Source organism: Dreissena polymorpha, chromosome 8, assembly GCF_020536995.1.
Source record: "Dreissena polymorpha isolate Duluth1 chromosome 8, UMN_Dpol_1.0, whole genome shotgun sequence".
Classification (NCBI taxonomy): Eukaryota; Metazoa; Mollusca; class Bivalvia; order Myida; family Dreissenidae; genus Dreissena; species Dreissena polymorpha.
In genome coordinates this window covers 75,866,007-75,889,119 of record NC_068362.1, presented here as the reverse complement: position 1 = coordinate 75,889,119, position 23,113 = coordinate 75,866,007, and the positions used below count along the sequence as shown (strand labels likewise).

General features: G+C 34.8%; 2 protein-coding genes across 2 annotated transcripts; one reads left to right on the top strand and one right to left on the bottom strand.

The window, feature by feature from the left end:
• Positions 1–815: 815 nt before the first annotated feature.
• LOC127841859 (acid sphingomyelinase-like phosphodiesterase 3b) lies at positions 816–8,869 on the bottom strand. Its single transcript, XM_052370986.1, has 6 exons — positions 8,676–8,869; positions 5,176–5,374; positions 4,411–4,655; positions 3,884–4,047; positions 2,350–2,527; positions 816–1,931 (listed from the first exon to the last, which is right to left on the bottom strand). The coding sequence occupies exons 1-6, from the start codon at positions 8,734–8,736 to the stop codon at positions 1,408–1,410; spliced, it is 1,371 nt and encodes a 456-aa protein (XP_052226946.1). The 5' UTR covers positions 8,737–8,869; the 3' UTR covers positions 816–1,407.
• Positions 8,870–12,220: 3,351 nt separating this feature from the next.
• Positions 12,221–20,236, top strand: LOC127841860 (C-type lectin domain family 4 member M-like). The gene is made up of 5 exons (XM_052370987.1): positions 12,221–12,333; positions 18,299–18,387; positions 18,841–18,934; positions 19,631–19,838; positions 20,017–20,236. The coding sequence occupies exons 1-5, from the start codon at positions 12,285–12,287 to the stop codon at positions 20,039–20,041; spliced, it is 465 nt and encodes a 154-aa protein (XP_052226947.1). The 5' UTR covers positions 12,221–12,284; the 3' UTR covers positions 20,042–20,236.
• Positions 20,237–23,113: the final 2,877 nt, after the last annotated feature.

Sequence of the window (23,113 nt, the reverse complement as noted above, 5' to 3'; positions counted from 1 at the left end):
AAAGCTTCTGCAATGCGTGGTCAATTATATCTGACACTTCTACAATCTGTTTACACAAAATAACCAGCGAATTAACAACAAACAAATGATAAAAAATCACAATCCTTGTTCATCCTTGGTTTTATCTATTTCTTTGAGCTGACCGCTGTTTGGTTACATATATCTCCGAAATACATGCAATATTTGCCCGTATATGTTATCGAATGCAGACGTGCTAAATGAGATCTTCATGGGACCTTAATCACTACCATGCGTTTGCTTTTCTTATTGATAAGTGACCAGTAAATTTTCGTTTCGACAGAAAACACACGGTTATTTTCAAGATCGTAAAAATAATCAAATAATCAAACATTTTTCCTCTCTACAACAAATGATGTTGATTAGAATCAAGCGGAAATATGTTACAAACAATTAAGCCTTCTTTATATATTGTAATGTCATACGGTTATATGACGATTTTGTAACAACAACATATATATATTGTCGTGGAGAGACACACAAAAAATGTTTAATTGTACACATTGGTAGTTTTATAATAAAAGCCAATGCTGTTACACAAAAACAGCAATATATAAAAGATGTGAATATTTAAATTCGGATGCTTATGCATTAACATAAACAAGTATCAGGCAAAGCGACAAATCCGTCTTAAAATTATGATAAAATAAACTGCCACTTTATTAGTTATACGATTTATTATGGATTATGAATGGATCAAGTGATGCAATCTATGTTGATCATTGAAGACTCGAACGTTCATTTAATTGAAACGTTTGTCAACAACTGGTAAGTATGATATTAAGTTAAAACTAAAGTGTCAACAATACAATGTATTCTGTATTTAACAATAAGTGAATATACTTCTATCTGACCTTAACAAACTTGTCACGACAGGGAAGACATAATACGGGAACAAATTAAACGGAATGATGAAACAGCTAAATAGCTTTTTAGGAATGGTCACGTTTACGCAAATAAAAACACATATGAATATTAAATGACAATGTATAGTTTCTTAAGTTACCTTATAGTCGTATTATTAAGAGCATTGTTAGATATGATTATAACCGGAAAAAAATATGGCAAGACTACGATCGGACAAGAATCTGTGTAGTTCGGACATTGCCATTAAATTTTATAATTCAGGTTATGTTCATCATCATTACACAAAACATATTTTAATGATTATTATCTGTTAATCGAACACTTAAAATATCAAACCATCATCTGCTTAATTTGAGAATGTGATGGTTGAGTGAATTTAATTAAAAATGACAGTTTGTTTACATGATGAACTTACAAATAAAAAACCTAAAAATGAATTCGACAGGGATTACACTGTAATATTTAAATAGGGGCAATAACGATCACATGCCATTATGATCCATGACGAATGCTAATTCGTTGCTACAAAGCGATAGCAATAAGCAATCCAGATGTTACGAACGTGGTCATCATTCGTCCGACAGAAAACAATTGGGATGATCCGGAGATCATCTTGTTTTGGCAGGCTCGAAAACTGTCCATATCAAAGAAAGTAAGTCCACAATACACAGCGCTGTGGCAGTCATTCACGCACGCTTCCAGCATCTCCGTCGGTGCGCTCACTGTATAGAACCTCCAGTAATTCTTAAACTCTTTGCTTCCAGGATCCTTTATCTTCGAAGCAAGTTTCGCAAGTGTGGCTGCGGTTAAATCTGGTATTTCGTAGTCTTTTTTGGCTTCATATTCGACTTCCCAATTATCAGTGGCGTTCTGATTCGCCGTTTTCAGATCAAGATAGTACTGAGTGATGTCCAGCGGCCTTCCAGTGGTCCTGTCGTACTCAACTAGCCGGATGCCAGGGTTGTGGGCGGGACCGATCTCGTTGGGAATTACATACCGCCAAGGCGTAACAGAAGGGGCGATGAAAATCGGCGCCATTGACGTGCCTAGGTTTAACGACGAAAAAAACAATAATAACGATTACGTTAACTACTTTCCATATAAGGATGAGTTATAAGTCTTAATCTAGGGATCGTCTGCATGGTTGAAAAACACTATCATCTACCACTTTATAGGATACTGACATCATATTTAAATTGTGTGACTAACCAATTTTAATTTGTTTTTATCATATAATCACTTGTATTGAATTAGTGTGCCAATACTCCTTGCATTTTGTGATGGAAGCATTTCATCGGTACTAAAGAGTATGTTATTCGATCATTAATTCAAACAACCACAAGGTAATGACTGCAAATCTTTGAAGTTCCATAAAAATCCCTTGCCGGATTTCAAATGGCGACGAGTTTGACCAATTTATATACAGATGAAATACTTTGTGAGCTCAGTATAAGAATGACTTACCCGTTTTGTCAGGTAAAACTTTGAATCCATCTGAATGGTCGTGTCCGAAAAACATGCCAACAATGATGTCAGCATGTGTCTGGAGAATATCAACCAAAGGTGTGTGGAACTTCTCGTGCATCCAAAGTATGCTACTTGGCGTGTGAACCCCGGGAGAAATGTGAGCTGTGATCAGGACCTGGGTTGGAGGTATCAAATCAATATTTAGTGTCCATCGAGGTCATAATGCCTTTATGCTAATATACTGCATGATACATATTGTTACATTTACGCAAAAGTGTCATACTTTGTGCAGAATATAAATACAGTAATAAAATGCGTGACAGTAACAGTTTTTTTGTTCTGCAAAATATAAGCATATTAAATAGGTTCAGCCTAAAGTTATTGTTCCAGCCATGCCCCTTTCAGTGGCCTTACATGCACATAATTATCATATATTTGGCTCAAAATATGTTTTTGTAAAACCTATCGGTAGACCTCGGAACACCACAAATACGCAACATTCTGGTTATAATATAGCTTCTTACGGTACAAAAAAAACTTCTAAAGTTACCAACGCAACAAATAAAATAAAATACAATGATATTGCACTACACAAATTTACATGTCATCATGACGCCATAATGATGTGCGCGTGTATATAATCATTCAAAATATCTACTTGACCGGTCGATGAATACTCAAACTGAGTTCACACTTTTAAATATAAAATTCCTATCATCGGTGTAGAACTTAAAGCAGATTACCTATGCATATATAACAAACAAGATTACTTAATGGTAATTATATCAGAACTATGTCTGTCAATATTTCAACGCCCCCTCCCCCTCACGTCATTGGCCCAAATTACCATGTCAAACTTTCCTGAGATAAATGTCAAACCATTTTATATAAAATCCCTCGAAAGATTTTTTATTGCACATGTTGATATAACTAGTGGACGGAAATACTAATGTAGAGTTCAAATAGTGCTAAGAATAGGGAAAGATATTGAAATATATAAATAATATATACATATATACACTATATATATATGGGGATCAGTTAAGACAAAGATAATTATATATAAGCCACGTCTGTCTTTAAACTTACATTAGTTTTAATGATTTCGATTCTCCTTAACATAACGCCTACTCTGGCACATTATTTGATATCGTAATATTTGATTTCGTAATATCATTGCAGTGACCTTCGAGAAATAATATATTGCATGTTATTTGGCATTTGTGCATGCTGTTTTATTTGTACAAATACATTCAATAGTAAAGAAATACAGTGCCCATTGTCAAGATGATTATTCATTATAATTGAACGACTTCTCAAAGGCTGATTTTAATGGAAAAAGTACGGTATTCAAGCAAATAAGTGTATACAGCTTTATAATTTAATGTTGCGATACCTACAACAGTTATTAGTGTCGCTTTGAGCTTAGCTGTACCAATCAAAACAAAAGAAATCATGAATGAAAGCTTCCTAACGGGCGAATGGACAGAGCAAAAGCTATGTCGCCTTTAGCAGACAAAGGGTTACGCACCTTTTCATTACTGGTCTTAGCGTTAACCAGTGTAGCGTTCAGCCATTGGAGCTGATCGGCGGGGTCGGAGACATTGACGGTTTCCTTGTCGGAGGTGTAGTACAGGTTGGTGTTCAGCGAGATGATCCGCAGACCCTGCGGCGTCTTCACAGTGTAATAAGCACCTACAAGGCAGGTGTGATGACACAATTTTGTTACCATTAACAGATTTATAAGCAGTTACAAAGATGACGCGGAAGCAAGGTGTGAACATATACGAAAACAAAATAGACACGAATATATGGTTTTGGGTAAAGAGAATTCCAAGTATGAGACATTGAGAAACAGTGAGCGGCCCGCGAACCTTTGATCCTTTCTAGTAGCAGTAAATGGTTGCAAAATATATTTTGCTCGTCGGCATATTAATCAAAAAGGTACTTGGTCATCAAAAGGTAACACAGAATGTGTTTATAAATTCAAATCAAAAGACTGAGGAGTTCTTTTTTATAAACGTATTAGCTTATACTAATACTGATAGGACTTCAAACCTTTTCTGAAATAGTTGTCCTGAGAAGAATCATTAATCCACGGCCCCCATCTTTCGAGAGTATCGTTATAAAGTCTGTTGTTAGCGGGTGGAAATTGGTTGTTCGGCCAATAGTCATGGTTACCGAAGGATGCATAGACATGCACACCGGGTAAAACGCTCTTTATCAAATCCGTCGTGTTTTTATGGATGGCAGCGTTGACATCGTAGTTTAGGTCAGAATCGCTGGCATGTAGAACGGTGTCTCTTCCAACATTATAGAAAATGAAAATAAATAATGTGGTCGTGACATTACATTCGGTAATACATATTTGTAGAGCGAAAGACGTCAATTAGTGAGTAAGTTCAAGTCGGTTTGTGTCAATAACGTGGCGTGGTGATTAGGCATCAACTAATTTATACGGCCATTCACCCTTTGCTTCAGAGTCAAAGAAAAACTGTGCAGTTAAGTTTGTGTACGTGTACAGGTAAGCATCTAAGAACGGTTAGGTTAGCCCAGGTATAGTATAATTTAGTAAACTTAACAGCGTTACAGAATTTGAGACTGTTACAAAAATAAACAAAACGCATAAAAATAGTGTATGAAAGCAAGATCTTTAAGTGATAATATAATCTTATTCATGTTATAACCACATTGTTTTTTTAAGTTGCATTAAACTATGATTGTATCAATTATAAATAAACTGTAAGACTGCTTTTACAAACTATATTATTTTTATATTCACTAAAATATCTGGCATTTCTTTTCCATAACTCTTTCACTTACCCCGTCCATAGAATGAAGTCTGCGTTTTGTTTTAGCTTCGCCATGGCATGCACAGAACTGTTCACAAGCTTCCATGGAGAGTCGCACCAAAAGTCTCCAAACTGCCCGGGATGCGTGGGCTTCGCATTTGGGTTACACGAGAGTTGTCGGTCGTGGTAGGTGAAGTCATAGTGGAAATCGGTGATATGCCAGAAGAAACCTGCGGTTGTATAGCATAATTTGATCGGTGTGGCATGGCGAATTTCGAACTTCTTTTTGTATTGCTGTGGTGTAATGGATATAATGGATATAGTGTTCGCATAGCGACCGGGAGGTCACGGGTTCGATTCCCACTGTAGAAGCTTTCTTTAGATCTCTCCCAAATACACAAAGTACTTGTTCTAAGCAGAGGGAACATACCCGAGAGCGTTTCAAGTAAGTAGCTTAAATGCAGTCGAGCTAAAATAAATAGGTTTGAACCAATTAGACTATATATCCACGGATACACAAGTTTACGTTGAAGCTTAAATGCTCACTCTTAAACAATTTGTTTTACTTTAGAGTACCATAGCGTCTTCTAAAAGTATATTTAGAAAGTGTAGTACCTATGCCAAAGTTTGAAAACTCTAGTTGTTTTTTTTCGCTTATGAGAGGAAAAGTTATTTTACGGATCAATGTATATCTTTTTGTTGTCAGAATATCTTGCATAGTGGTGATTTTTTTGTGTAAATTAGTGTAAATAAGTACTACATTTGTGCCTATTACATTTTCTACAACATTTATTGCAATAATAAAAAGCAAATTGTTTTAATTAATAACTGATCACAGGGAGTGGGCAATAATAAAAGATCACAGGGACTGGGCAAATACGCGAACCGCTGAAACTTTCTGGTTTTGTATAAAAACTAAACTTCTTTGTTCCACTATCCTAGCAACCACCTAGTTACTAATAAAGGCGCTATAGAGCGCGAAGCGCGACACGTATTATTAATTGTAATAATGAGTCTTGATAAAGGAAGCAGCCGCTTATCAATGAGGAGCACCATCACAGCACCCCAGTCTCATTACTATCAAGTCCTCCCACAGGTTTTTTTAAGAACCACATATAGAAGTCCGCAGGCCTGACCCGTATCTTGCCGGTGGTATGGACCCTTTGGTATGGACATTTAACCCCGCTCACTATCCAGCGATTATACTTCCGGGTTTACATTTAAACCGACTATTAATAGCTTATTAATATCTTAGTTAGTAGGTGATTTTTCAAGCGGTTCCGTAGTGTAGTGGTTACACGCTCGCTTCACATGTGAGAGGCCCAAGGTTCGAGCCCCAGTAGAATCAAATTATTTTATTTGTGTTCTATGTTAACTATTTGTTTTGATGTAGACATTTTAGTTTAAATAAATATGCTGTTTTATTGTAACCAATTTTTTTGTTTTTATTATGCCCATGAAATATATGTGTGAGAGGGTGGGGGGTTCGTAAACACATTAAAACGTTTACAGTGTTTTCATATCAATGAGTACTCAACCCCTATCGTAAATGAGCAACGTAAGAATAAGTTCAGAATCATCTCCCCTTCAAGTTGAGAAAAGTATGAAATTACGCTTACAAGATGAAGCAGACTTTTTAAAACCTACACAGTTCTGCTCCATTAATGAAAACTGCACACGGATGCCAGTAAAAAAAGGAAACCATTGTAAATAAAATGAACAATGAAATATTTTGGGGTTACAACACAAAATCATAGATAATGGTTATTTGGGGGTTATAACACAAAACCATAGATAATGATTATTTGGGAGTTATACCACAAAATCATAGATAATGGTTATATCAGTATCTTTTGCTAATTTGTTTAAAATAATCGGCCAATATATTAATATTTACAGTAGAAAAAAATCGTTCCATGTAACTTCATTGAGTGCCTTTTACACTGAAATTCCCGACGCCCTTTGATGCTTTGCATCACTACTTATCTTGTACTATATTGAAACGTATTTCAAACAATAAACCCTGCTCGTATGTAACTGTATGGACTGCTAAAAATTGAATCATTCTGATTTTTCGGTACCATTTTACTAATATCCGAATCAAAAAAGAATTAATGTAATATGGAGATGAATCAACACCATCCCGTTTAAGAAATGTCAATTATAAGTTAGTTTGCTTATCATTTTTATAACAACATCATTTGTGTTACATACTTCCTAATGCTTTCAAATCAAATGTGTTTTACATTTGACATATTGATCAATTATCATTTTGCATGGGCTGTACGTTGACGTTGTCGATTTCGTATTAGGTTCTAATTTGCTGATGGGTGAAAACTGAAAGTAGTTATATATATCAAATATATTTGTTTAACAGCAACAAACCGACAGTCTTATACAAAAGATACAAGGCAAATGCAATAGATGTTAACGCGCATATGTGAATTACAATAAAGTACATAAACAATAATAGGAAAATACAATAAATACACTAAATGCACTAACCTGAACGCAGTTATATATATCAAAGATATTTATTAAATAGAAACCATCCGACCGTCTCATACAAAATATAAAAGGCAAATGCAATAGGTACTGCAAATGGTGATTGATCGTGCGTAACAGGTTAGTTGTTTTAATGGATTAAATGAATGATTAGATGAATGAAAGTGATAACTGGTCGTCAGGGAAGGCTTTCAATACTGCACAATAAATTATTAAAGAAGCATTGACATGGTTTGAGTAAATTGTATGGTTTCGTTTCATATGACAAAGTGAAAATAGCTTGTTACGCTATATCTTGCGATGACAATAGCTTGACTTTTAAATTATGTGGATCGCCAATATAACTTTCGCTTTTAACCTTTCGGTTTTATTTATTGACCGTTTTGATGTTGCCTTTCGTTGTTTCGTTGTCCTCTAACGAATTCCACACATATGATTACAAACAACTTGTTACATATTAGAACGCAATGGAAAAAGTCTAAACGAAAATCATGGTTGCAAAAAACACGATTTTGCGTATAATAGTTAATAAGCCATCAAGCACCATTGTATTAATATAAATAATCTCGTATCTGATATTTAGCACTTTGAATGACTCATAGCTAGCCCTTCTATACAACACTTTAATCGTCATTGAGCGGTTAAATACTGTTTACTTGTACTTGCTCAAGGCTTCTACTCACGGTGTATAAAGCAGCGCACGGCTGGATATAATGTAATATGATTGAATATGCACATAGCGATAGCACATAGCGATAGCATTTTATTTTATTTTTAATGGATGGGTGCTGTTTAAACATTAACAAAAACTTAAATACGTCCTGGACATGTTCAAACATTGTTTGTCATGAAAGCTTAAGAAAAACAGCATTAAAATAGAATTTAATTTCCTCGGCCGGGACTTAAATCAATTAATCTAGAGTGTTCGTGTTATTTTCTTATTGTGTGCCAAAAATAATGAACATTGTCAGTGTGAAAATCTATAAACAATATCCCCGAATTTCGTTCAGCAACAAACATATTTACCTGAGTCCGATGATGCGATCGTAAGAATGGCTGTCATTACTAGAATCGGGCTTGAATCCATTATTTCACTGTCTACTTAACAACAGTATTACTGCACATTAACGATTTCAAACTCAAAATATCCGTGTAAGTAGTACGGCTTTGCAAGGTAGAATTCCTTCCTCAGCGTGAACATTCCTCGGGAGCAAGGTAAGCGTGTGTACATAGCCTTGATAAATGCAGTTTATATTATCTACAGGAACATAGCGATGTTGGTTTTCTGTATATATGCTCAAAAACACATCTTGTTAAATTTACAATTGCTACATAATTTGTATGCGACAATATTGCGATTTTTCGTTTCTTACCAGACTATTGTTTACGTAGCATTTACAAAAAGGGCATTGCCAATTTAGCACGAAAAGCATGTTAACAAAAGCCAATAATAAATTAAAAACCTAGAATTGAGCTATAATTTAGGACAGATATAACTCATTCCGATTGTATAAACGAAATATACTTGAGAAATCGATATAGAGTTTTATATAGTATCTATGCGTCTTGATTTATTTACATGTAAAGGATTTTTATTGTTACAATTTATGCTGTTGCTATGTCCCCCAGTCTATACTGGGGGGAATATTTTGTTTTTTCCCTGTATGTATGTTGGTTTGTTGGTTGTTGGTTTGTTTGCGTCAAACTTTAACATTGGCCATAACTTTTGCAATATTGAAGATAGCAACTTGATATTTGGCATGCATGTGTATCTCATGAAGTTGCACATTTTGAGTGGTGAAAGGTCAAGGTCAATGTCATCCTTCAGAGACAAAGGTCAAATATATGGGGGGACATAGTGTTTCACAAATACATCTTGTTTTTTTTATATTTTAAGACTCAATGTGAATTCAGCATGGTAAAACTTTAAACATAAGCAGTTCCTGCATCCTATCTCTTCCCATCAAAACAGTGGCTGGAAATTTACTACACGGTGTATCTACAAAAAAAACATGGGAAACAATCGGACTTGTACAAAAAAGAAACCAAGCAAGTGACATTTCCTTTAACTGAAAGTTCACAATCAGATTTGGGTGTTTTTTATGTTTTTGTAAAAATTAATTTCGCATAATGTTGTTTTTTACATGAATAGTGGTAATAGTAGTAGCAGTAGTAGTAGTAGTATTAATAGTAGTAGTAGTAGTAGTAGTAGTAGTAGTAGTAGTAGTAGAGGTAGTAGTAGTAGTAGTAGTAGTAGTAGAAGTAGTAGTAGTAGTAGTAGTAGTAGTAGTAGTAGTAGTAGTAGTAGTAGTAGTAGTAGTAGTAGTAGTAGTAGTAGTAGTAGTAGTAGTAGTAGTAGGAGTAGTAGTAGTAGTAGTAGTAGTAGTAGTAGTAGTAGTAGTAGAAGAAGTAGTAGTAGTAGTAGTAGTAGTAGTAGTAGAAGTAGAAGTAGTAGTAGTAGTAGTAGTAGTAGTAGAAGTAGAAGTAGTAGTAGTAGTAGTAGTAGTAGTGGTAGTAGACGTAGTAGTAGAAGTAGTAGTAGTAGTAGTAGTAGTAGTAGTAGTAGTAGTAGTAGTAGTAGTAGTAGTAGTAGTAGTAGTAGTAGTAGTAGTAGTGGTAGTAGTAGTTGTGCTTGAATTTACAAAACTAATAATTGTTTGCTTGTTTTAGGTCCGACGTAATTTAAAACTAAATATAAGACAGATGGAAATTATTAACTTCAATATATGGTATTGATTACCAGCGTCATTTTTGTCAAACGTTTAATTTCATATCAATTTCTTTACAATGTTTTTGTCATCACATGTATTATGTTCAATGTTTTCCGTTATTGAACACGGAATTTGTGCCTATTATCCCAAAGCGATAGCGTCCTTTTTTAAGAATAGAATACAATACTAGTTTTTGACAAATAACTCGAATTATTAATATCATTTTATTTTAAAAATGTGACTTCGCTACAAATCGAATGCATGTTTGAATATTTTGCAATAAACAGCATCACAGATGTCTTCATATAATGTTAAAATATTCAATCGTGATAGAGTTTAATTGCTTTTAACTACAGAACATGTAAACCGAACAAGTGCAACAGTACTTGATATAAGTTAGACGTCGATTCCAATAAGGCGATTGTGTTTTAAACCTGTGTTAACCGTCCGCGTGCGCAAAGGTTTTGAGCTTTGTAAGTCGAAAAACAACACATTAGGATAATAGCTTAGATCTATAAGGAAGGAAAACTTAATAACTCATATTTGTTTTTGCTAAAATAACGATTTACCTTTATCCTTGTTTTCCTTTATCATATATTTGATTTGAAGGGAAATTGATGTATCCAATTTATTCAACCAGTTACCCTACAAAATTAAACTCCCTGTGTTCCATTATCGCGTTGATTTAGCAAAATATAATGATGAATTATTTTGCTTTTTTGGATGTTCGTTTGGCTCAGTGGTTGGTATAAGTGCTTCTCACATTGACAACCAGTGTTCAATCCGTGCCCCGGCGCATGCGATTTTGGTTGGTGGGCGCCATACCGGACGGTTGGGATTTTTCCGCGTATTTCTGCTTCCCGACACAGCAAAAGACCACACCAAGATTTAATATTTTTAAGTGAAAAATATGTGGCATCATTGCAGATTGAATTCAAAATTCGTCCAAAATTTCGTCAGACTAAATTAAATAAGTGCTGGGACGACACTTCGGGTCCTTCCATAATGTAGCCTCAGGCGCGGAAGTACCCAATTAACCTGGAAACGCACTATTTAGGAGCTTTTCTTCCTGTCTCTAGTGTTTGGGCTGTTAATATCAGTAAAATCGACTTAGCCATTCTCATTCAAGACTCGAACAATTAATATTTATGTCAATAATAGCACAATTTTTCAGTGATAATTTTTGGATATTGGCTCTTGTCAACCTGATATTTTCCATTAGAACAACGAGGCGGATCGTAACAGACATGTCAAGCCTCTATATATTCTATAGATAGAATCAGGCTATAAAAATAAAGACCACAGTCTGCAGACAACTGAGGGCTGAACAGCTGAAAAGAAAGTTACAAAGATAATATCTATGTGAAATCAAAATTTCAAGAAAAACGAAAGAGAAATTTAACAACAATCATTCAGTTAAAATTGGACGGAGTTGTGTTTAAAAATTTGTTAGTATAAATTCATGAATATTTATCGCAGAAAGTGTATTTTTTATTACAATAACAATGTGCCACACATTTACAGTAATACGTGTAAACTGTGTGTATACATGTTTTATGTCACACGTAGCAATGTGTTGCAAGTATTTGAAACCAATATGAAGTGTGTTAATATTTTATTTTAATAAAACACAGTTTGTTACAAGTTTGTGTTGTTTATTACTCTTGTAATAATTATAATAGTATATTACACAATAAGTAGTTTTAAAAGAGTATCATATCACATTTATGTGTGTTTCTATTATTCAGTTTGACATATTTTTTTTATTACTATTAAGTCAATATATTTTTACGAAATGTTGTTGAACACGAAAAACACTATACAGAATGGCCTTACACCAAAGAAAGAGTACTATAACAGAATTCGTCTATCTGTATGACTCCCATTTAAGTTCAAACATCAGATAAGGACGGGTTTGTTCAAAATGCCTGCCGTTACTTACGTGATAACGTGTTTTGCTGCGGGCATTCTTGGTAAGGTTGTCTTGATACCATATGAATCACAGAGTTAATAATATTGTATTTGATTTTCAAAAACTAAACTTCGTGTTTATTCATTAATATGTGTTTGTGATTCACTTGCATGATCATATGACACGTGAGCTGTTTCACGTCAAAGCATTTACATGTATAAGTCAACAATATGACGTGCTGCTTTGTTATTTTAAAAAAATGTATAACATGCCATACCCTGTTTCCCATGTAATATAACCAATATGAATTATATTTTTATCGTACACATGTGTAATATACTTTGTACGCGTTTTCATTGGCTTAGTATTCGTTCGATTGACCAATCGCATTTTGTTATTTTGCTGAAATGACGTTGCAACGTCAAATGACGTCACGAAATGTAAACAACATTCGGGATTCATCATTATTTGTGCGTAAATATTTATTTAAATTGCTCAATTAAAAGCAAGTGATAAAAAGATCTGACACTCGTTGTCATTTCATACCATATTTTAATATGATTATAGGTGCTACCTAATTTACGGGCAAAAGCTTTTTAAGTTTTTTTGATAACCATGTATTTTTAATAAATATATGGACATGATTGTGTTCAAAATATGATAATTGTTGCAATAATTGAGTAATGCATCCAAAAAAATCAATCTTAAAACGAGTTACATGTTCCAAGCTTAAAGATCTAGCATCTTATTTTATTTTTTTTCTAGCCACAGGAATTTATAGCTGGTTCGGTGTCTGTGGTATAGTGGATGGGGTGTCTGCTAACTGGCTTAGTCACTGGGAGGTCTCTGTATTGATCCTTTAAGTGGGAGCATTCTTTAGATAACCCTAAAAACATACTATGGCGTACCATTTGGGTTGAAAGTCAAGAAGACCTACACGTTAAAAAGAGAAATGTACGTCGAAGTACAATAATTGTACGTCGACATGAATATAAAATACACTTCGAAGTATATATTTGTACGTCAAAGTACAATTTGTACTTCGACATACATGTTTGTACTTCTACATACACATTTTCTGAACAGCCAATCAAAACACTAGTCTCTTGAGCCGCTTTCCTTCAGATTTATTCATAATAAATGTTTAAAATCTCTTTTTTAGTTGAGGACAAAATGAATAAAAATATCAGAATGGCAAAAAAACAACACATAGAAGTTTCAAGTATTCAATGCATTGACAGAGATTATATACAAATTTGAAGAAGATTCAATTGTTACCTTTTTAAAATTAAAACAAGGGACAAAATTGTCACAAAACCAGGTTTTCATTGTGAAAAAAAATCTGATAAAGGGAGACAACTCAAACTGAACTTTTGAAATGAACAAACAAAATTAACCCCCTTTGTAAGTTTGTTTTAAAATAAATCTATTTTTAGTCGTGGCGACCTTGACATTGGAGATATTGACGTGATTCTTTCGTGAGACACACCGTACCATGATCGTGAACAAATGTGCCAAATGATTTTAAAATCTCATAATGAATGACATAGTTATAGCCCAGACAAGCTCATTTATGGCTATTTTTTACCTTTGAACTCAAAGTGTGACCTTGACCTTGGAGATATTGACGTACTTTTTTCGCGCGACACACCGTCTAATGATGGTTAACAAATGTGCCAAATGATTTTAAAATCTCACAATGAACGACAAAGTTATGGCCCGGACAAGCTTGTTCCGCCCGCCCGCCAGCCAGCCCGCCCGCATTCGCCAATCTAATAACCAGTTTTTTCCTTCGGAAAACCAGGTTAATTATTCAGCATATTGTGTGTATGAAATGATCATGCGGGGCGGAGTATCACGACCGTCCAGCGTATTACTGTGTAGGAAATTCCCAACGCAGCGATTTTCCTCCCTCTTTATAAAGTACCGGTAAACGGTACTTTCCCAATCGAGCGAAATTTCCCAAATTCCCAATCGGCATCTAAAAAAAACCAAATCGGCGTCCGAATTTTTTCTCAAAACGATCGAAAGTTTCGTAACAAAACCCAACTTTCTGCAAGCGAACAAAGAAAATCGTATAGTTGTGTGTAACCACGTGCTCGATTAATTTCGGGTTTTATTATTCAGCGCGTGCAATCAATAGAGTCGTTACTGTTTCCGGTTCTTTTGTCAGGCAGCCAGCGTACTGTTTTACGTCGGTTTGTAACCTTGCCTCTGTGGAAAGGGTGTTCAGTCTAATGAACAATCTTTGCACGAACGATCGGAACCGTCTATCACAGGACACATTGACAGCACTAATCATGCTGTGCAGAGAGGGATGCCAGCAACTGATAGATGATCAAACATCAAAGATTGTTGAAATTTTCAACAAAATGAAAGACAGAGACATTGCTTTACAAGAGATTAAAACAACTTGTAATTGATTTTGTGTGTTCTTTATAATATTTTGTTATTTATATCAACTTTATAACTTAATGGTCATTAAGGCATGCCTGCAAATGATTATTTTAATGGGTATGTTCAATTTAGTATGAACTGTATGATGTATTCAATAAGACCCAAACTTCACGACGCGATTTTCCCAATTTAAGGATTTCAAGATTCGATTTTCCCCAATTTTGAGGTTTTCACGACTCAATTTTTCCCAATTGGACCGGTACGGGTACTTTTCCCAATTGGACAAGGAAAATCGCTGCAACGGTAACCAGTTACCAAGCATTAATGGGATAAATAATGTATTATAAACTCCCCGTTGGTCGTATTTTGTGATAACCATAACTAGCATAAGTCAGAGGTTAATTCCGCCACGCCAGGTCAATAAATACGCACAATATCTATGAGTTAGCGGTCGATGGTCGCATAATTTGGTATAAATTATAATAATAATAAATTAATAATGTTTAATAAATACGCACAATATCTATGAGTAAGCAGTCGATATGCGTATAATTCGGTATAAATAATAATAATGTTCAATGTCAAAAATCTCTAAAAGCAACAGACGTAAGGTGTCTTCTGATTGGCTAACACTCAAGGGTCGGTGAAAATTGTACGTCGAAGTACATTTCTCGTTCTACTTAGTAGGTCTTGTACTCTTTCGACGTCATGGTACGTCATATAGACACTAAGTACTGGTCCTACCCAGGAAACAGTTTGTTTCATCAAATGTCTCAATTTAACTTGACAGCTTGCTAAAGCAGTTGCATTTAGCATACAGTACACTGATTTAACATAATCAAAATCATGTGATGTGTCAAATCAATTTTGATTGACAAATTTGACAGGATTTTTTTTTAATCCAATAAGTTTTAGACTGTCAAATAACACACACTGCGTATTGAAAGCCATACCTGGAGCTTTCGTCTGTATATCACTGACTTCATCAGAAGAATGATTTCTACTGTTGGGAAATGTTAACACCACTAATTGTCTTCTTATTTATTATCAATGTATAATTATGTGTAACAGCATAACAACATACTTGATTCGCAATTAAAATATTTAATAAATACAGGTATCTTGCAGGTTTCTAATTTTCTTTCGCAAACTATTGTTGAATAGTTTAAATTTTGTCGCCACTAAAAAACTAGCCATTTTGTAGCAATTCTAAAATCACAGTCTAAACTGCATACACTTATCTCTATAGTTACAATTTGAATGCAAATATTAGAATGCATCATGTTATATCATCCATATTTTTTTATTTAAACGTTCAAATAACACATAACACAGTACATATATAAAAAGGTATGTGGTATTGTGTGGAGATACAAAACACCTCACATCATTTATTTGCACATAAAATAATAGTTACAAAATAAGTAAAACTAAAACACTGTCATCAACCTACATTTCAAGAATATTCACTTATATGAAATTACAAAGTGGTGTTATTGTATTACCTTTTACTAAATTAACATTGCTGGTTTTGTACTAGCCATAAAACATTTATCATTTATGGATTAACAAGTAACAACCAATTTATTAATTACACAATAGAACAGAAATCATATTAATTGCATTATGCATTTACTAAACAAGCTATTTGCTACTGTTTAGAATTACGCTATTTTACTAAATATGATCACAGGTACTTAGTGCTTTTACATACTTGTGGTAAGTTTTGTATTACTAGTTTGACAATTATCGGCAGACACTTGTTGATATACAGACAAAATTTGCATGGGAACTCTCACATTTTTTCAGCATAATTGCCTTCAAATTGTTAATTTAACAACCCTTTGACATTGTTTGCACATTTTTGTTTATAGATAGACATATATAGACTTTTCAAAGTTCTATAAAAGTTCACACATGTTCCATCCAAGTAAACAAACAGAACCAATAAAGATCACCACAGATAATAACTGTGTGTATAGCTTGGAAATTTGATAGTTCAGGAATCCCTCCTTTGTTGATTTCTGTAAACCAAAAATGTCAGTTTTGCTGAATAGAATGGCTTGTATGATGCCCAGCTCTTGCCTTCGCAGAACAGCTTCTAAAAACGGAAAACCAACAAATATCTTAAAATTTGATCAATAATGCAGACAATTTGTAAATGTCTTGTTTTTTGTTGATTTCGAATCTGGGAGATTTTTTACGTAAGATTGTGGTACGAAAATCCAACGGTATCGGATTTTGTGGTTTTAGGCCTAAACTAATTATAGTGATATGTAACCTTTCGGAATATCGGTAAAGTGCGAGCAGACGAGGTGTAAATACGTTAAAAATTAAAGCTAAAAGACTAAAAAGTTAGATCGGAATATCTTTAAATTTTGTGAATAAATGTGTTTCTGGTGGATAACAACGACAACTTACCAAAATATTGCTCATGATCCCACGTAAAACTTCTTTCTGAGACATTGTGTACACACCGGTCTTACTGACAATAACGAAGTGACGTCACCATCTATGTATAGAATGCTTTCTGAGAGCGAATGGAAAATGCGTCACATATTCTGACAAATAAACAGTAGGGTGTCGTTATTGAAATACCGCGAGAATACTGGAAGAATAGAGATGCCAACTATAATGTTTAAAACAAATAATTTTTTAACAAGCGTTTGTGATTTGTCAGGATAATAATAACAATAAGATATCGAAAAGATCAAAGCAAATAAATTCGACAGAAATCTGAGATTCGGCAATATATTAAAGACGGGTTATGTTCACCTAAATTGTGTTTGGTAAAGACTGTCACTATATGTAGTGAACCAGTCTTCGGCTTATACCCACTGAAGAAGAGCATTCAGGGGAGATAATTTAGTAATGACTTAATTCTGGAACGGTTGCGAAGAAAAACAAATAATGCGAGAATATTTAGTGCGATTCGCTTCACAATTATGATGTCATTGATATAACTTTTCCTGAGGTATGTATTTACATGTTATTTAGCATATGTCAAAGTGTTTTTGATTTGTTCAAGTTCATAAATAGCATCGCGAAAATATATGTCGCGTGGCAAATTTTTTGAGACGTATCCATATGTGGTATTCCTATGTAATTTTATGTCTAAATTCCCATATGCATGAACGGTCAACGCCCGCTTCGCGGGCTTTTGCCCGTATTACACTCGTCCAGTAAATTCATTAGTAAGCGAGCCATAATTAGCTCCAGACAAGCTCCATAATTAGCTCCAGACAAGCCTGCGCATCCGCGCAGTCTGGTAAGGAGCTACGCTGTCCGCCAAAGAGACCACGAAACCTTTCGTTACTTATAGCGGACAGCATAGCTTGCCGCATAGGGCATACAGCCCATTTTCGTATGACGCGGCTCATATGTCAATAATTATAAGATCATAAACTAATCAATGTGTGTGTACAATGGTATCATTTTAACTACTAACTACACTTTTAAACAGAAAGCAATATATATATATTTGGTATATGTAAGCATATCATGTAATGCAACTTCATAATAAACTTTACCTGATACATGTCTTCTCATAAATAGTATTATATTATCAAAGGTTATAGCTAAACAGCAAATATACAATTACATGTAAATATAATTACTTCATTCCACAGTTACCCGAGGGTGTGAAGACGGCTTCGTGAAACACCGTGAGAACTGCTACCACTTCAGCCACGATACGGAGACCTGGATCAACGCTCTGGTGAGGGCATACCAGCAACAGCTTCAGTAACATATTCGTCGTCATCATTAACAGGAACGCTACAATCACATATAGATTCTTTATACTAACACCTGCATTCTATTTTTCATCGACAGCATTATAAACACCGACATAAGCGTTATAACCAATGTTCATATCATTGTTATGCTAAAGGATTGAATTTGTTAAAGCAATAAGCACTTATCCTCGTAATGATTGCTAAAATGATGAAACAATGAGTGTCGTTTGTAATATGATTCTTTCTATTTAATGTATGCACATAGATCGCATTCGTTTCAAAAACCACATTTCGAACCCAATATCGGGTTTCTTTTTATGCCTGTTCTATGTGAACTATTTTATAAAACATTGTTGTATTTAATTGAGATGTCAAGTGCTGATCCCTTTTCTAAGAATACCCTTAAAATCCCCGTCCATGTTGACCCCTTTCAGACGGCGTGCCGGGTGATATACAATGCTCAGCTCGTGGAGATTGTGGACCAGGCAGAGAACGCATTCCTTGTTAACGAGTCCACACTGAGGAACAGTGAGTGCGCTTAGCGACGAAAATACTCGTTTTTATTTTATGCTTTCCGGTGTTTTATATAGAAATATCAGTGAAATAAAAGTGATATTCCACTGTTTTAAACAATGAAAAATAACAGTGAAAAATATCGAAATTTTTCACTGTTTAACTGTGAAATGACGTCAATATTTTTTCGACGAAATTACGTCATAAATGCAGCGAAATTATCCAGTTAAACTCTTTTACAATGTAAATGAACGGTGAAAAAAAGCATAAAATAGAAAGAAAATTTGTTGGATTCGATGGAATATCGATTTTATTTCACTTGCGATCATAAAAATACATATTTTCACTCGTGAAAATATTATTTTATATGATCACTCGTAAAAATAAAATCAATATTCCATCGAATGCAACAAAAATCCTCTTTTCTTAAGAAGTGTTACCCCGTGGATCATTACAATACGAAAACAAAATTAAAACACGAGCTGTATCGGCATGGTTGTAGTTTAACTAACCCGTCACTTCGGACGCACGGGTTTTATATGGACACTGGCATGAGTGAATTAAAATCCTTTGAAACCAAATTGAAACTGTTGAAATCATACACAAGCGGTAGATTGTTATTTTTTACTGATATGATTAATTTATTGTCACATTTATTTAGTATGTTTTTTTGTATTTGATTAAAAAATAAACTTCAATGTCCAAATGTAGCGGAGTACTGGATAGGAGCAGACGACCTGCGAGTTGAAGGGGAATGGATGTGGGCCACTTCCGGTGACCCGGTGTCCAATAGGACCTCCGGCAACAGGATGCTCCTTAGCAACAACGGCAATAATGAAAATTGCCTGGAAATACTTCGTAGCAACTGGAACGATGATCAATGCGATAAGAGTCAGCACTACATTTGCCAGAAATCGGTGTAAGAGTAATTACTGAAATAAATGTCTGAATAGTTAATCTCGCTTAAAAGTCTATGCTTAAGTCTTATATTGAGTAGACTCTCTTCAAACTAATTGAACATACTGATATATGTGTATTTTGTTGTTTAAGTACAATGTCCGTAGTGTACGTAGCATTTAGTTTTTTTGTTTTTTCAGCGAGATTCCTGTCGTGGTCGGATAAACGGATCTAGAATAAAGTTTAGATTTAGAATCCAGAACGATGTTTCACACTTTTACTTAAATTTGTTGATTGTATGCAGCATTACGCAATAATTAGGACTGACAGCATATAATTTAATCATTTCAGTTTTAAAATGTACCTGTGAAAGCATGTACTTCCTAAAGAGTAAAATACAAATAAAAACATTTAAAAACTGTTTTTCTTACATGAATCTATGAATAAACTATGATAATAACAGAATCCAACTGTTTAAACCCTATCCCCCTGGTACGGCGATGGTCCGCGTTCCTCCCGGTAAAATAAATCCGTTATGATCTGAAGTATCTGGAATAAATTATCAAAGCGCTGAAGGCACTGAAGTTGTTCGGTATTGCATAATCTTAGACGCAACTCATTTTTTCATAATAAGGTCATAGCTTTTTTTATCGCAAGTTTGAAAGGAACACAATCCATTCAAATTTATGAAGAGTCGCACAGGTCGAGATGTGTGTGCACTGTGTATCATCCTATCTATGTTATAGAGATAACTTAGACGAAATAACAACAGTTTGTTCTTTTTTAGACATTCTGAAAGCATGGATAATATGATAAAATGGCAAAATGAGAACCAGTTAATATAAATTAAGTATGTATTCACCATCATATTCAATGAATATTGTTGCAAAACGGAATAACTTTCACACTAAGAATATAATATCATGATGGAAATTGCCTTTATTAAACACTTTTTACTCCGTATATACACATTCAAAATGTACAATAAGACCTTAAATGACCTTTACATAACGCCAGCAGACACCAATGAACCCATTGAATATTTTATAGGCTGATTCGAGAGAAATCCTCTGAATTTTGGCTACATCACTGTGTCTGTGCACAGCGTAGAGAATGCAACACAGTTCAGTGTTAGGAATTCCGGACAACTCTCTGCATGTTCAAACGACACATAGACACAAATTGTGGCCCAGTTACAATTACGCGTTAAAATCTATCTCTCAGAATTTTAGGGTCTGTAATCGGTCACTAAATCGTCAGGGGATGACATAATTAACTATCGATAAACATAGTTTTGCTTTCAAGATCAGAAAAGTAACACTTCCGAAATAATATAGGGTCACGATAATATGGAAGTCGTTTAATTATTTAACCACAAATGTTTGCCGTACTCAGTCAGCAAGTCTAGAATTGTTCCTGAACGCCTGAAAAGGCTTTCCTTATTTTCTACTTTGCTGTATTTGCTATTTTGAATTCAATTTTATATCGAAAAGCATTGTGCTACAATTTGCCATTTACAATACGCAATGAGATGTTTAAAGACTCGCGTCATGCTTAAATGGGTATTATGCCATATTCGCCCATCATAGCTATAGCACTCCCAGGTTGCGCATCTTGCAGTCTTGTCAGGAGATACATAATAAGACCATAAAACTTTGAGTGATTTTATAGCGGTCAGTATCGCCTCTGAGCGGACTGCGCAAATGCGCAGGCTGGGCTTGAGTTACGCTTGCTGGAACGTCATATATAGGACCCATTTATGCATGACGCGGCTGTGAACGTGTGATTTGAATATGTCGAAAGAATAGGCCTATTGCGTGTAAATCAAATATTAATGTACGATATATTTCGATGGTGAAGAAATAAACTCATGCGGTGAATATCAAAATTTTGAAATAAAAACACACAATAGTTAAACTTTGTTTTAAATTGAATTATTTGGAAACTTACATTTTAAAACTATGTCAAAGTCAACATTTACGCCAAATATATTTTTTAAAGATATTTCTTGTTATATTTAGTAGTTTTTTATATTCGTTTTAAGCGATTATGAAACATTTGTGTCGTTGTCTATAGTATACCTGTAGTTATTGGTGAACTCATGTGTAACGTTTTATAAATTGAGAACTGTGAATATAAACAAACTTTACCTTATACTATTGCGTTATTATCAGCGGTTCAATTTAGAATACATGAGAAATCGCCGCTTCCTGTTGAGAACAAAAGAACGTTTTCCAGACATATCAGATTTAACCCCGCTGTACTATCAACGAGATTGCACAACAGAAGCGTGCCAGTGTATTGGACTCTCCATATCCTTTGTAGATCAGCAGTACTGTTATTTTCCCTTTTCTAATAGCCTCAGATTTCGAATGACATGTGCTGCGCAAAATTCCACGTGATTAAGACGCAGCAAATACTGGACTATTTAAATCATTCATAAACATTCTCTTCCGCGAAACGTATAATTAAAAAATGTTCAATGGCGGTTTCTACATACGCGCCGTTCAAAAATATTCCATTTTACACGATATTCGCATTATGTGTCAATTTGTGAATGAATATAGTGGAAGAACTGAAACCTCTGACATAAATGGCGAACTCTTTCTCGGCGCGGATGCGGCAGTTATCAAGTTTGGGTAATTAGGTCACAATATACTAAAATATTTCCTTAACAAATTCAATGTTAAAGCAATAAACTTAACAAAAAATCAAACTTTTGCGCATAGAGACCCTCATAAGCGTTCCGCTTGGGGCCCCGATCATCGGTTTCTGGGAGACAGCGAAGCCCCTGTCCCAGACCTGGCGATTACAGTTGCCAACCCGAAATCACTGTATCTTCATCCCCTACGGATATACCGCTTTGGGAACCCCGATTTTCGAGTTCTGTGAGACAGCGAACCTAGCAGTAGAGAAGACGTCCGGCTCGAGGGGTGACGGACTCCTTCTGGATTAGCAGAGCCGCCCGCAGATGTTCCCCTTCCGACAAGAAAATCTTCTGCGGGTGACACTCGCCACGGTCGCGACGAGCACGCTCCAGCTGCTGACCGAGATTTATACGGCACTAACTGTCCAGATGCCTAATATACGGCTATGGTACAAACTGTTCAATTGCTTATGGTTCATGTGAAGCTGGATATTTTTAACATGCACCCATTATTTGACACGTAGCTTAAGAACATAGTTAGAGCGACAAGAGTCGTCAGTATACAAAACACATGTAATGAAGATTTATTTGAAATTTAAGAAAGTGATATTTCATATTATTCTGAATTTGGTAAAGTTTGTGTTGCTGGC

Bases quoted from the DNA above. Each gene is read 5' to 3' on its own strand.
- LOC127841859 (XM_052370986.1), bottom strand. From the start codon at position 8,736: ATGGATTCAAGCCCGATTCTAGTAATGACAGCCATTCTTACGATCGCA. The intron at 5,375-8,675 runs GTAAATATGTTT...ATACAACCGCAG, and splicing joins GATCGCATCATCGGACTCAG to GTTTCTTCTGGCATATCACC. The intron at 2,528-3,883 runs GTGCGTAACCCT...CCTCCAACCCAG, and splicing joins CTAAGACCAGTAATGAAAAG to GTCCTGATCACAGCTCACAT.
- LOC127841860 (XM_052370987.1), top strand. From the start codon at position 12,285: ATGCCTGCCGTTACTTACGTGATAACGTGTTTTGCTGCGGGCATTCTT. The intron at 18,388-18,840 runs GTGAGGGCATAC...GACCCCTTTCAG, and splicing joins AGACCTGGATCAACGCTCTG to ACGGCGTGCCGGGTGATATA. The intron at 18,935-19,630 runs GTGAGTGCGCTT...GTCCAAATGTAG, and splicing joins CGAGTCCACACTGAGGAACA to CGGAGTACTGGATAGGAGCA.